General features: G+C 44.5%; 1 protein-coding gene across 1 annotated transcript; it reads right to left on the bottom strand.

Annotated features, from left to right (window-relative positions):
- Positions 1–907: 907 nt before the first annotated feature.
- Positions 908–15,148, bottom strand: LOC102097331 (cathepsin E). The gene is made up of 9 exons (XM_005503228.3): positions 10,265–15,148; positions 9,915–10,092; positions 7,799–7,916; positions 7,173–7,291; positions 6,552–6,751; positions 5,780–5,902; positions 4,922–5,066; positions 2,213–2,311; positions 908–2,119 (listed from the first exon to the last, which is right to left on the bottom strand). The coding sequence occupies exons 1-9, from the start codon at positions 10,318–10,320 to the stop codon at positions 1,940–1,942; spliced, it is 1,218 nt and encodes a 405-aa protein (XP_005503285.1). The 5' UTR covers positions 10,321–15,148; the 3' UTR covers positions 908–1,939.
- Positions 15,149–15,160: the final 12 nt, after the last annotated feature.

Below are 15,160 nucleotides of genomic sequence, written 5' to 3'. Positions count from 1 at the left end.
TCATGTTTGAGGAATACATACATATTTCAGAAATAATGGAAATGTTCCACATTGTTAAGTCTGCTGCATAGTAGAGAAAACAAAAATACCCGCTGTTGTTAAATGAGTGATAGGACTTTATAGATTGTTGTTTGTCTTGGTTTATGACCAAACAAATAACATTTCCTAGACAAAAGAGTTAGCTTGTGGTCACTCTGTTCTTTAAAAGTAATGTGGACAATGGGAAAACAAGGCAAGATTGGTCTGAAATACACGGTAACTTCGTACAACTCAGTCCTGTCTGCAAAACGAGACAGCTGGCAGCAGAGTCCCCACTGCTAGAAATTCATCACCTGGATGCCAAACGTGTAAAACAATGTGGCTACAAATACGGATTTGTGAAAATGCGCACTGGAGAGAGGGATTATTTCATATTGGAAGGCAAGGTCAGTATTTCAGAGATACCTCGAGGCAAACCGTCTCGCTTTAGTAATACTTACCGAGTCTTACAGCTGAGCCCTTCAAATCTAAGGGGCTGCTATCGTAACGCTGCCAAGGCCAGTGATGGATGTGGTGTCTCGTCTGTGCTGAGCACATCCAGACGAGCAGGAACAGCAAGTCCCCTGGGGCCACCTGCCTCAGCAATGCCACAGCAGGGTCAGTCTCCAGCTCCCCACTGCCCTGCCCAGGATGTGCCTGGTGCCTGGGGCTGTGGCTGTAGACATTTTTTAACTTTAGGGGACAATGAGCAGTCTCAACGCCCTAATACATCCCATCTCTCCCTTCTAAACTGCAGAGCAACCCGTATTTTCAATCACTGTTGCACCCTATCCTCCTCCTCCTTTCTGGCCTCACCACACAGAAACTGCTGTACAAAAACATAAAATGAGATTGAAACAACACAAAGTCCAAAGCAGATTTTGTTTGGTTAAGTTTTATTCGCAGGTACGGGGGCAGTGTCAGCTTTAGCTATCCAAACAAATACTCCAACGGGTATAGTTGAAGTGCATCTTCTTTTGACAGCACAGCAACCTGTGACTCTTTCACTCCTCTGCCAGTGCTGAAGCTGCTGCCACTGCTGACAAGAAGTGGCTGAGCAAGGGACAATAGATGTTTAGTGCTGGCATGTTGGTCTCCTAACTCATCTGAGGTGGAGTTACACTGCAGTACTCCTTTGCAGCCCCTTTGCAAGGGTTGCGGTCTGGGTTTTGTAATGCCAAGAGATGCTGCTCCCAGCTGCCCGCAACACCGAGGGACAGCGGTGTCAGATGCTAAAAGCAGCATCTGACCTAAGACATGGACATTAAACACTGAGACCCGAAAGAGGAAAAAATTGCCAAGCAAGAATGAACCCAAGGGAAAACGCAGTTTTGAGAGACAGTATGCAAGGAACAGTAGGGGAAATTAGTGGCCATACAGGCATCAGTCAAATTCCCCTTTATATAAACTGGTTGGAGCAAGCCCATATAAAGAGAATTTACATGGCACTAAGGAAAGAGTATTTGACAAAACCCCTGATGTGGAAAATAGTGAGGAAAAGGAAAGCAGTAGGAAATGAGGAGGAAACTAGCACATGAGGAAAAAAAACGGTACCCAGACCAGACTGGATGGGGATCAGCTTCCCCCACTAGTAACTGCTGTCTTGTCAGCCTGACACTGTTCAGCATTTTTATCCTTCCTCCTATTTTGCAAATCTGAATGCTGACCTGTTTTTTTTTCATCCTAAGAGCTGTAGTGTCCATCAGTTACTCAGGAAAAATTGTTTCTCAGTTGTAAACATATAGAGATTGAACCAAACTACATAATTTGGGACAAGGATTACCCCAAAGCCCTTAAAACCTGTGAGGGGACAACATGACTGTGTTTAGGTCCACAGTTTCAGTTAAAGCCCTTCTTCACACGTGCACTGAAGATCATTATATTAAAATTTGGGTTAAGGCAGAGTAAATGCTCTTACGGCTCAGTAGTAATCCTTCCTATGAACAGATTTTGCAAATCCCACTCTGTCATTCCCACGGTCAAAAATGCAATAAAATGCAGACATAAAGACATCTCCTAAAATCCAGAGCGGGCCAGCGCGAGTGGTGATGTCGAGAGACTGGAAGCCACTCATGCAGAAGGTCTGGTCCTCAATAGACTCCTGGAAGGGAAAGCAAATGTCCTTGGAGCCACCTGCTCCAGCCCCAGCTTGCAGGGGCAGGGAGTGGGGAGTGGGAAGCCCACAGTTACGCACCTTTACGACATATTGCTCTGCTGTCAGTTTGTACTCGTGGTGTCCGATCGTGAAGCTTATGTGAGGCAAGCTGGATAGTCTTCTGCAGTCTACAAGAAACTGTATGCGATGCACTGAATGAGACAGGATCCATTTGCCTCTTTTTAAATATTGCTCTTCGGATTCAAGATTTTTGTGGCAGGTGATAGTGAATTTAATATGGGGAAACACCATCAGACTGATTTATGGCCCAACACTGCCCTCCGGCTGTCCAGCTCCTGCCCTGGGTCAAACCAGCCCAGCAGCCCAGACCACTGCAGCAAAACCCCTGGGGACCCAGGGCTGATGAAAACCCTCATGACCCCCAAAAGGGACAAGGTGAAGGAGCACTCTGACGTCCCCCCTGTACAGCTCAGAAGCAAAACTGAGCATGTGAGCCCTGGTGAACCCATGTTAGCAAGGTTTGCTGGGCAAAAGTCCTCTGATGCCCTGGCTGGGACTGGGTGGAGGGAGCTGCCTCCAGCCCAGCACCCTACAGCTGCTGCTCACTCTGCTCCCTCCACTAACATCATTGTTTTAGGGAAAAAAAGCCAGTATGGAATACAGCACTTCATGCTTATACTCCACCTTGGAGTGGGATTTGAAGAGCAGAAGAAAGAATAAACTCTGGCAGAGTCTTTCATTTCCATAAATAATACATTCACTTACAGCAACACAGAAGATAATTTCCTGGCCGTTCTACTTATTTCATGAAACAACTGGTGTGTTAATTTGTCCTGCAGAATGCTCTAAGCACCAGGAAGATCTTTGTTGTAAAGCATAGTGTTTAAAGTCATTGCTTTAGAGGCTCCCTATAAGGAAGAATCTACTTTTGTTGTTACTGTTAAATCTTCTTTATGAAAACATAGACCTGAAACTTGTGCATAATTATCAAGTATCATACCATTAGAACAAAATAAACAATGAGATACAGAGGATGAGAATAAAAAAAACCACAATATACTGGTTTGTAGGTGACAAGAAGCAAGATATCCTTCATTTACATAGCTTGTACATCCAGAACAAATTAAACCTTGCTGAAAAGAGATAAATGTTCTGGTAAAATTACTGATAGGTGCACCCACCTATACTGGGATAATTTTGAGTCAATAGTTATCTTGTCTGTATCTGCTACCAAAACAGTCACAGAAAGTCTTTTTTTTCAGGATGCTTTTTTGGAGAATCTGAGATGTCAACTGAGTGTTCTTATGTCAGCACTGGAGTATATAAACTTATACTGCAATGACCTGTTCCCTGCTTATATTATGCCAATATAAATACATTTGGAATACATATTTTATCTATATCCAATAGTATGTGCTATTATAAAACCAACTTGTTATTAAAGCACACTGTTTGACATTTATCTGAAAATGTGAATGAAAACAAAATTTAAGGTTTAGTCGAGAAAGAACTAGAAGCCTCAGGAGTTACTCAGATGCAACTTCAGGTCCTCCTCCTACAAAAGGATGCAGATTAAAAGTCCACTTTGTCTTTGATCATTGCCCAGTGCACCAGGCAGCCGTAACACTCTTAATTCTCTTCCAAATGTGGCTTAGCGTCAGGACCAAGACAACAGCAACAGTAGGCAGCAGCTTTGCTTGGGGCACTGGAGCTGTGGCGACGTGATAATTACCCATGGGAGTCAGCCAAGGGCCAGCAATAAGGCACAGTAAAAATAAGCTGCTCTTTCCCTGGAGGTGAGTGGGTTTATCCATCTCAGCCTTGTTATCTCAGTGCTTTAGATGTTACAACGGTTTGGTCATGCTGTCTGAAAGCTGCCAGCAGGAGATGCAAAGGGTGGCAGGTGGCAGAGAGATGTCCCAGCCCATCCCGCAGGCAAGGTGGTGGGAAAGCCTGACATACCTTGAGCAACTTCAGCTCACGCAAGCCCCCCCGAGAGTCACAGGGAGCTGAGAACCACATGTCTGCTATGAAGCAGTACATCCAGGCCATTTTGGCCTGCTGGAGGAGGTGGGGGTGCTCCTTGGAGGGCAGGCAGGAAGGAATGGTGGGGATCATCAACAAGAGGGATGTGGGAGAGAGCAGTGGGGAAGAGAGGGAAGACAGTGAGGAGACAGAGGGGTAAGGTTCAGGAGTAAGAATAAGAGAAAGTGAGGTCTGTCCCGCACCCTGTGGCTCATCTGCCAGGAGTCAGCACTGTGAGCAGCACCACTGTACATCCCTCCTGGGAGCCCTGGCACCACACCACCTGCTCTGCAGCAAGCTGACCGTGAGAGGTCCTGTCAGTGCAGCCTTTGTGGGGCTGCAATTATGATACCTTTCATTTTCCGTTTGATGGTGGCGGGGCTGGTCATCAGCACCGAATCCATCCTGCCTTGAGCGAGCCAATGGCTATAGCCAGTGACTTTGAAAGCAAATGCTCTTCTGATTTTTTCCAAAAGAAAATAATCTCTGATACAGAGTACGGATCAATTCCTCAAACAGATGCCAATACTGAAAAGTACGGGAGAGGAGGTGGGCATTTGGGACAAGGGCTGGGGCAAGTCAGATGGGCCAAAACTAGGTTGGGTCTGAGTTCAGTGTCATCCTGGAAACAAGGCTCCCTCCAAGACCTTTCTCTGAGACCTTAGTTTGGTTATTTTCTCAGTTTTCCCACCCTATGAGCCCTTTGCACCAAATACCAGCTTCTCATCCCCTCTGGCTGTTTTCTGACTGTAAAGTTTTTACCTCTCCACTATGCGACGGACTTGCCCCAATATACTCCTGTAATCGCCTGATTTGTGAAGAGGGGCCAGTGATAAGAGAAGTGCCCGAGTCAACGATGGCTTCGCAGCCATGGGAGCAAAATGCCACCCGGCCCTGGATCTTTATACTGTAAATGAAAAACAAAACATCTTTAAGCAAATGGCATGTATATGTGTGTACACTGTGACTGAAGCAACATATTGCTGCTAGATAAAGTAACAGAGTACAGACTGAAGTTAAAACTAGCTGCCAAGCTTTGCTAGTCTTAAAAGACAGGAATGTCTTTAGGAGACAAGAATTAATAAAAGGAAACTGCATGAGGAAGATGTCTCATCTGTGGACCCACGTTCCTCTCTCAGGACTCCTACAGCCCTAATCATTTGCTGCCTGCTGATGCATTTGTCCTCACCCACAGATATGCGTCCTCATCATTTTATGCAGCAGAGCAGGAATGAGGGGACACTGACTACTTTGGCCAAGTTTAACAGGAAAGATGAGAGTAGGACCTGGAGCTGGTTTCAGTTCCCAGGTGCCTTAACTTCTTAATTGAATAGTCCACCACAAGTCAACTTGACCATTCTTGTATCATATTAAAATGTACTAAAATGCTTTCCCAGAAACCACCTCCCCATGTCACAGCACTTTTAGAGAGCTAATAATCGCTAGTCTGATCCTGGCAAACTCCTTCTGTGAGAGGCACAAGGGTAAAGCCCTGCAGCCAAGTCCTTCTACAGTTGTATTGCCAGGTGTTTCTGCCTCTGCAGGTTTCACCTGGGGAGGTCAGTTCCACCAGGTGTTTCACACATACACACATTCATACATACATACATACATACATACTTGTTCAGATGTATTTGCCAGTAGCTTTTCTCAGTGACTGGGACCCAGTGGATAGAACCTTTGTAGAGGGAATGGTCTATCCCCCCCAGGATCAACTCACCACCATTCTCGGTGTCATCTTCTCTGGAAGCAGAAGACAGGTTAACACCGACATGGGAATGTACCAGCAGGCACTGATTATATTATACTTAAAAAGCAAAAGACAAACCACAGCCCTTTCTAAATTCAGATTTGGATGGCTGAAAAGGATAATTTCTATGTTTTAGCTGCATAAGTCCCAATTCAGAGCCTCCAAACAATCTCTGAGGAGACTCACTGTAGGCTGCCGAGGGCTGAGATAAGCATAAGGAACAGATAGAGCCAGCTGCTGCTCCCACATCAGAATAAACACTAGATAAAATGGTGGAGTTGCGGATGGATCCAGACGAGGTAACAACATTTCTTTTCTGAAATGTGGCTACTTGGGTGTAGCACGGCATTTTTGTTCATCCTCACTGGCCAGAAGGAAACCTTTGGCAACTCAGATACAGTGAGTCTAAGCTGGGAGAATTTTGTTTATGACTAGTTCCAAAAATAATGTCTGTCCAAAAATTCATGGTCCTCTCCAGCACATTCTTCCTTTTCACTCCATATTTTTCAGTGTCAAATTGAAAAGAAAAGGGGGGTGGGGGGAAGTTACTTCCCAGAATTGAAGATTTCTACAGATGCATGGTTGTCTCAACAATTAAAACACATTTGCTTCTTTTTTGACAGTATCACTTTAAAGACTGACCTTTTCAGATAGAAAGAGAAGATTGGCTCCTCTACCAGCTGCTGGTTCATGATGCTGTCAAACACGGGCAGAGCATTCCCCACTGCTAAGGAGGGGTAGCCCAAGCCCAGCACACCATCAAAGTGGGCAAAGACAAAGGTTGATCCTGGTTCAAACACTGATTCACCAAAGTCCTGTCCCTTGATGGAGATGTTACTTATCTATTCGATACAAGCAAAAGTAAAGACACCATCAGTTACAAGAAATTAGCCACATTTCAGTTCCAGATCAATACATTCATTCTCCCTGTGAAGTCTGAATATCCTTGTGTGACTTGCATCAAGAAAGCAGGTGACCATTTGGTGAGAAGGCTATACCAATTCCTTAATTATGTGTGTGTTTCTTCATAAACCCAGGACAAGACCCAAGGAGAGAAGCAGAAATGTGAAATAAAATATTAGGGATTTGTCTAGTTAGCCCAAAGCTAGAGAAGCACCCAAACTTCTCAGCACACAGCTTAGTGAGACCTCGCCCTGATCTTACCTAAACCAGGCAAGGTTTTCCAGGGTAAGGCCACTATCTGAACTGCTCTGAGAACCTGGTTGACCTGGAGGCTGACACCCGTTTTAGGCAGAGTCTCACCTGCAGCGTGTCTTTGCCAGCAACGCCCAGAAGCTGTCCCGTGCCGTACTGCAAGGAGAAGGCTTCCCCTCCATGCTCGTACGAATCCGACAGAAAGGACTTAAATTTCTGGTGCACTCCTACAGAAAAGAAATTACACTTATGCATGGAGGGGAGGTCCCTGCAATGTACCCGCTCCCCAGTACAAGCCGAGGTGCAGGTAAGGCAGACCTTTGCTTGTCTTATGAGACAAGCATTGATGGACATGCCCGTTACCGTGCAGACAGACCAGTTTTTCTGTACCTCAAGGGTTGTTTTGGGTTTTAAATGTAAATCAAAACTAAAATGGGCATTTCCACCACTATTTGTAGCTCTCTCAAAATTATTTTCGTGACTTTCACCTCAGGCACCTGATGGTGTGGAGAGACATTTGTCAACTGCAGCCAGCACCTGTCCTGGCTGTGGGGTGGCACAGAGGGGCAAAAACAGAGGATCAAGCCATGAAGGGGAGAGTGGCCCTCAAGGGGTCTCCACACACACACCATCCCCCCGCCTCAAATCCCTGCTGCTCCTTGGAAAAGGATAAATGGCTGAGGTACCCGAAATACGAGAATACGAGGAGCATAAGGGAGAGTGACGTTTCTTACTGCAGGCTTCGCTGATGCAATAAGCAGAAGGGACCCAAAAATTGGAGGAGCCGGTGTCAAATACGACGGTGAACCTCTGTGGCGGTGTGCCAACGCTCACGACTCCGTAGTACTGCGCCTGGGGGAGGAACAACCCGGTCAGCCCCAGCCTGCCTCCTGGTGAGCCATTCCTGAGGAAAAAGGAGACTTGGGAGCAGCACACACCACTTTCTCAGGGGGGTTTGGTGCAACTTCATCTCGAGGTAAATGCACGCCACAGGGAAGCGTGTCTGGCTCCATGAGTGGCTGCGGACGGCAGATTTCACTCCAGCTGCATGCGTAACAATGCAGCATTTTTGAAGCCATTTAAGCAAACACTCAGTTGGGTTCCCCATGAAGTCAACAAGCTCTCATGCACCAGCTTCAGTGGTGGCAAGGTCAGCCCCAAGACAAAGATCCCACACAGCCACACAGGCTTCCAGGCAGCTCCCTACAGATGTCAGTGAGAAATCAAAGAGGCAAAGACAGCACAACCCACCTCTGCCAGCGTCAGAGGGCTCTGACCGGTGGCATCAACGCTACCACAGGTGTCTGAGCTTTTTCCTTTGTCATTAGCAGCTATTAGCAAGTCAGAAAATTAATTCTGTTTCACCGACTGTATATGATGTACTGAACAAAGTTCATCCACTGGGTAAAGAAACCACTGGCTATCCTCACATGCCAATTGAAGCGAGAGATAATCTATGAACACATGAATGCTGGAGTGAAGAGCTTATCCACATCCCAAATGCAAGTGTCCAAGTGCCCCTATCTGGCCCTGTAAGAGCACTTCAGCATTAAGAGACCTATTTTTAGGAAGAGGCATTTCTGGAATTCAAACCCAGATAGAAAAGCAATACCCAGTGCCAAGCCTTTTGTGGCAATACAAATATCTGAATATGTAACTTCAAGTGCATACTTGTTAATTAATGCACTGAATACAGTTTCTGGCCCTGGAGTTTATGATCTGAATGGGATAATCACAAGAAGGCAAGCAAGTGCACCATTTAAGAGAACATCCAGCTGTACAGCAGGATTTTATTTCTTCCTATATGAAACACACTTTTATTGATTAATCTGTAAAGTGAGGCAGCTCTAAGACATGTTGGTCAAAAAAACAAAGCACTGGTAAAGTGATTTTTTTTGTTATTGTTATTTTGAGATTTATCCCTCTTTGAAAAGCTTTAAAGCAGGCTGAAATTTTTCAGTCTCCTTTGTTCTTCTTCACACACATCTCTAGCTCCTCTTGACAGGTTTCTTTAGGGCTATGAAGTGTCAGGAAGTTCTTGCTGAATTAATTTGTCTTTCTCTTCCCCATTTAGATGCAGCCCCCACATATCTGCAAATTATCTTTCCTTTAGAGAAACATACCAGAATAATGAAAGAAAATAGAAAACAGACACAAGCAAATGGACAAAATGCTAAACCCAGGAAAGACAGTTTACAAAAATGCTTGACCTGCTGACTTGCCTGTCTGAGATCCAATGAAACTCATCTTTTTCTTTTCTTAGTTTAGATGGCAAATTCACCCATGTCTGTGTGAGACCCAAGTTGGTCTCAAATATTTAGTACATATTAAGCTCAGGACACAAGAGAAAAATGAAAACTCTACTTAGGTCTTTGTTATCGCTGATTTGTGATTCCACATGACCAAATAAATGAGAGTTAGGAGATTTTTTTACAACATGCAAACGTCCAAGTTTCTGATAAATAAATATAGCTAAATGAAGTAAGCAGATTCTGCTACTAAAAACCCAGTCCTGAACCAACACTGGTACAGGCAAACCTTCCACATTTGTTTGGAGACGTAACCAAGCCCAATACACATCTGTACAAAAATAAAACTTGGCACAGGACTTGGCACTGCTGCACTACATCAGCTTTCTACCCAGGTGCCATGCTCACCTAGATCTCTATGTGCTTTGTTTTGCAGACTGGTAAACTAGCTTTTGATGATCTAGTATTATAGCACAGAGCAACAAGCCATCTCGAGCCCTATAATTTCATTGAGAAACTAGGTTTCAAATGTGTTGAGAAAAAAATCTGCCTTCAAGAGAACGACGAGTCCTCATGATTGCATTACCAAAACTGTACTTACATTCATGTAATCATACAGCCTTTCTGAAGCGGTTCCTACCGACAAAGCAATATCTGCAGGGAAGCAATGCAGGTACCTCCGGGCAAAAATGTCAGGGTGGTGATTCCTCCAAAATTCTTCTAATTCTCCCTTTTCCTTCAGCTGTTTCTTGATAGATTTGAATCGAATGAGGGGGATTCTATACAAATAAAATAAACACACAAAAATTAATTGGTTCTCCTTTCTAGAGCTCTCATATACTTTTTTTTTAAATTGTATTTTTTCATTTTTGAGATGTCAGGTAGCAACAAGCACAGGTCACCCCGGGAAGCCAGCTGAGATGTGCCAGCAATGCCAGATGTGTTTCTTACCGTTCTACGGCCACGGTGAACGGGATGTAAACCACAGCCAACAGTATCACCCTCATGGCTCCAGGCAGTTTGGAATCTAATGACACTCATTTACTCAGAAGTCCCTTTTTTATACCCCGTTGCCAGCTGAGGGCCACTCGCCAGGTCAATCAATCACAGGAGGTCAGTGCTTTGGCAGAAAACCGATTCATTTGCTCTCAGAGTAACTGCTGGATTGTGCAAATATTGGTGTCCAGCGGAGCTACTAAGGCACAGATGATCAGGGCACATTGTAGACCAAAGAGACATTTTACTAACGATCCTTAATGTCTTTTACATAAACATAATAAACGGGATGAGCTTGGCTCCCACTAGCATGGGAAGGAGGTGATGGTCTGAGGACTTGACTGGTTCCCTCCAAGTAAGCTGCTTTTTAATCTTGCTTCAGTAACAATTGGTCCAGAAGTGTCTGTCACAAAGAAAGATAATATAATATATATTAACTTTCCCCTTTTACATGGATATGTTTCAGCAGGACTGAGCAGATGGACATTTGATAGGGTTGTGACAAGTTATCCCCTAACAACTGAGAATTCCCTATTTATGGGAGAGCTTTAGTCCAAACATAAATGTGCTTGCCACTCCTCAATAAACGGGTCTTAAAAGTCCAAAAGATGACAGCCTGCAACACACAGTAATAAACAGCCAGTGGTTTAGTACATATTTCAGCCAGACATTTGGAAACGCTCGCTTGGATTTATTTTCCTGAGTGTTAGCAGTTCCCACCCCTGCCCGGCACTTGGTTTCAAGTCAAGTTGGCAGAAAAATAATGGTGTCAAGAAGAGGCACTGCCCTGACAGAGAGCAGCCCCAAACCCATTAGCCGCCTGGGAGGAAGCTCAGCACTGAGTCTGCAATTTACTTATGAGACTTCTTGAATCTTCCTTCTGCACAAGAATTTTGGTGAGCAATTACCGCAGCGTAGCATGCATTAAGGCTAAATTTGAATAATCAGCCATTTTTGTTCAAAAGACTATGCTAAGATGCTGGGAAAAGAGCAATGAGGGTGTGTGGAGGGGTTGCTGTTAGATGGAGATTTGTTACTGAACCAGCCAGGAATTTCAAGGCTGGGAACAGGACCTGCCGTGGGAGAGAAGCAACTCTGAAATAACAAGGCCCCAACGTGGTGTAAATCAACAGACCTATCAGCAGTGAGATTCCAGCGCGTGGACAGGTCATGAACATAGATGATATCCAATTAGCGAATGCATGCTTGGAGCATGGACGCATGATCAGAGAATAGCTGCATGTATAAGGAGGTTTGTTTCTGTAATAAATGGCTTTGAGTGATTCACATTGAATCAGAATTCTGAGTCCTTTATCGTTCCAACAAGGGTGTTTCCCTGGCAGTACCTCACTTATTTAAAATAGACTGCTCACCATGTGAAAGTGAACTGGAACCAAGCAAATCACCCCAAAAGAGACCCAGCGTGTGAGAACGCATGGCAAAGAATGAATGTCAAGATCATGTAGGAGGCCTCATCTGCTCTAGCAGCAACACTCCAGTCAAGAAAATACAACAGGAAGAAAAAAACCAAACCACATAGCGTTTGTGAGTGAAGAAGGGGTCTAAAGACCTGTCACAGGCTTCAAATAAATGTAAAGCAAATATTCAGTAGCACATACTAAAGACATTCTTAAAAATTGTTCCTTTAAGTCTCTTCTCTTGTTATGTCAGGCTGACAGAAGACAGGTATGAGAACATTAAAATCAACTGATTTAGAGCTCTATTTATTAGCCCCCTGAATTTTGAAATGCATGTTTTGCTTTTCCAAACTTATCTGCAAAATTGTGAGGGCTACACAACCCACTGGTGCCACGACACTGCTGTGTGCAGTGCTTTGGATCTGAAAAAACACCAGCATCTCTAGTCTAATCTTTTGTTTCAAAAAAAAATAGCACCTCAAAAATGCAGGAAGAATAACACACAGCTTTTATATTGATTTCCGTTATACTGTGATTTTTTTTAATTGCTCTGAGCAGTGGTCCTTGTTGTTTTTCAGGACTCAGGGGTTTTATACAAGTTCTCAGCAAGCAACCACACTTTCTGCCCCACAGCCGTCCCAGCCACCAAGCTGCAGGAGCTGGGTGCTGGAAGTGACAGTGGTGAGCAATAGCTGCAGTCACTTGTGAACTTTCAGAAAGCGAAGGCGTTTCTCAAGGGGCCCACACGTGCCACCTGATGCGCAGCAGAGCAGATGTCGTGCCCTCTGGTAGGGCAGCGTCGCTTTGACAAGAGCGAGACGATGTCTGTGCCGAGCGCCTTTATCGCTTGAACTTTTCCTCAAATGCCACAAGTGCTTCTGGGAAGTCATTAGTGCTCATGTTGGAGGGCATCAGGATAACGTTGAAGACAAGAAGTGGCTTTCAAAACACCGCCCTGGGTGTACTGAGGGGACTGCCTGTGCCTTAGAGCCTCCACTGAGTCGCTGAACCTCGGAAGGATCAAGATGGTTCGTTTTGTTGCAAATGTAGCCCTTTATTATCCCACCATACGAAGGTTATTTTTTTCCCCAAATACTCTGATCTCACAGTGTGTTCCAAGCAGACATTCATTTAGCCAACAGAGGTACAAAATGCAGCAACAAAAGGTCATTGTGACTTTTTTTGATAAGCCGGAGTAATGATTAAACTACAATGCAGAAGATCCCTAAGAAATAGTTGTCTGGAGCTTAGAAGTTTCATTAAGCAGAAATAACTCAAGTAGAAAAAATATATGTGTATGTGTCTATAGACATAAGGTATACTGCAAAGTTATTTCTTTCCATATGGATTATTAAGAAAAATGTACCTAAATGATATTATTAATATATTCTTACTCAGGCTTTTATGTTGTTCTAATCAGCAGGATTAGGCACTTGTCTTTGCCATGGATGTAAATTCATTATTATTTACACCAAACGCATTTGGTTTTCCACACCTGAAGCACAGAATGTCTCAACACAGCAGGCAGCCTTGTCTCTCGAAGGTGCCACAGACATTTAGAAATGGAAACACATACAAAACCCTGCCGAGGGCCATGGAAATATTTTCAAAAGAGCCAGACCTCATTCCACGGCAACAGTTTGGAAAAGGACGCCCTGTGAAATCCATGAATGACACGTTCCCCACGGAGCAGTGTCAAAGCAGTGAAGAAGTGGCTGCTCTGAGATGCTCATTCCACACAAACTGACTTGTGCCGCTGGGATGCTGCTCCCAACATGTCCTGCTGTCTGTTGTGAGAGAGGATTTTCAGCACCTCTCTTCCACAGCACAGACACAGATGACTGCGACGTATCTTTGTTCTCCAGGTTTGGTATTCTGCCCAGCTTCTCCGTCCAAATCCTATTTTATGGCACTCAGGTCACAGCACTTGCTGTTCTCCATCCTGCTGCAATACTGGTCCCCAGATGCCCTCTCTGTTGTTCTCCTTCCCCAGGAAACCTCCATAAATCCTTCATAGCACCACTGCTGCATGCCATAGCCACTCATCTTGCAGGGAAACACTAGTAAACATCCTATAGCCTATACACAATCGATAGCTAGCAGCTGCTTTACATTTGAAAGCAAGTGATGGCACTACAAATCTGTATTACCAGATTTGACCAGAGATCCAGAGGCCACCTTAACTGTTTGATATGGCCTTTTTCTCAATCTTCTGTTTGTCCTGCCTTTGGTTTTTCCCAGAATACGTGGCTCTCAGCAATTGCGTATTTTGGTTGTGTAGCGCCCAATGCCCAGAAACCAACTGCAGATTGTTTGGAGTATCCTCCCTAAATTGCGGTAAGTGTGGAAAATTACAGAAATGAGCTGTAGATACCAAAGTATAATAGAAAGACAGTTGCTGGAAAGGTTATTCCACCTTAAAACATTCTGCCAGGTTTCAAACCCAAAGATCATAGTAGAGCTATGGCCAACACGCAGGTGGGACAATCTCCAAGAAAGCTTAAGCCAGCAGCAGCTCAAGAAGTCAAAGTATACAGAGGTGCCTACATGCGGCAAAGTTCTTCCTAAAAATCAGAGGTGCCCTGTACATAACTTTTAACATCATATTAATCTCACTCATAACAAGTGATAATCTTGATGGAATTAAATCCATGGCGGTTCCTTGCCAGGTTTTGGTACGGACACAGGAGCTGCAGTAGCACGGTCAGAAGGCGGCTGGAGAGCAGCCTTGGCAGGCTGTGATAGTAAGGGTATTAAGCAAGGATTCAGACAAGAAGCAAAACACAATGTAATGAAAAAGGCCCTACACAGTCAAGAGTGCCAGGGGCTGTAGTAAACACCGTTAAATTAGGAACATAAATAGTAGAACAGCTCAAGATAGCAGTTTGCCAAGTATTTGTGTTAAAGGTTTAAGATAAGTGCTGGGTGGCAAGTTACACTCTGAAATTATGTATTTGGCACCTTGCAAAGTAAATCCCTAAAAGTGCCACTCGTCTGGAAAGTCAGTCAAGTCTTGACAGGCATTTTAAACAACAATTCAATTACATCTGACATTTCCGCTGAAAGTTTCATGAAAGCTAAACATCTGAGTTTAAAAATTTGGTCTTCCGTGGTGTTTACTTTCCCAAGCCAATCCCCGCAGCCAGCAGTGGCTGCACAGCCAGCACAGCCGGAGGGAGAGGTGAGGGGCTGGGGCATGTGGCAGCAGTTTGGGGCAAAATCGGAGAACATTGACAGTGTACAGGAAGAGGCAAGAAGGAATGTTTTGGGGGAGTGGTGAATGTGAGTGAGAGAGGGAGACTTGCGCTCAAAGTCATCCTGTCTGTAATCCCCGTCACCAAACACTCATTCGGTTATCAGAAACATTTCAGAGTCCTTGAGATTAATGGCTTGTGCCAAGTAAACAGAGCCTTATATTGGGACAACAGAGTTA

This window comes from Columba livia, chromosome 1, assembly GCF_036013475.1.
Source record: "Columba livia isolate bColLiv1 breed racing homer chromosome 1, bColLiv1.pat.W.v2, whole genome shotgun sequence".
Classification (NCBI taxonomy): domain Eukaryota; kingdom Metazoa; phylum Chordata; class Aves; order Columbiformes; family Columbidae; genus Columba; species Columba livia.
Note: the sequence above shows the minus strand (reverse complement) of the source record. Positions and strands in the feature narration are given on the sequence as shown.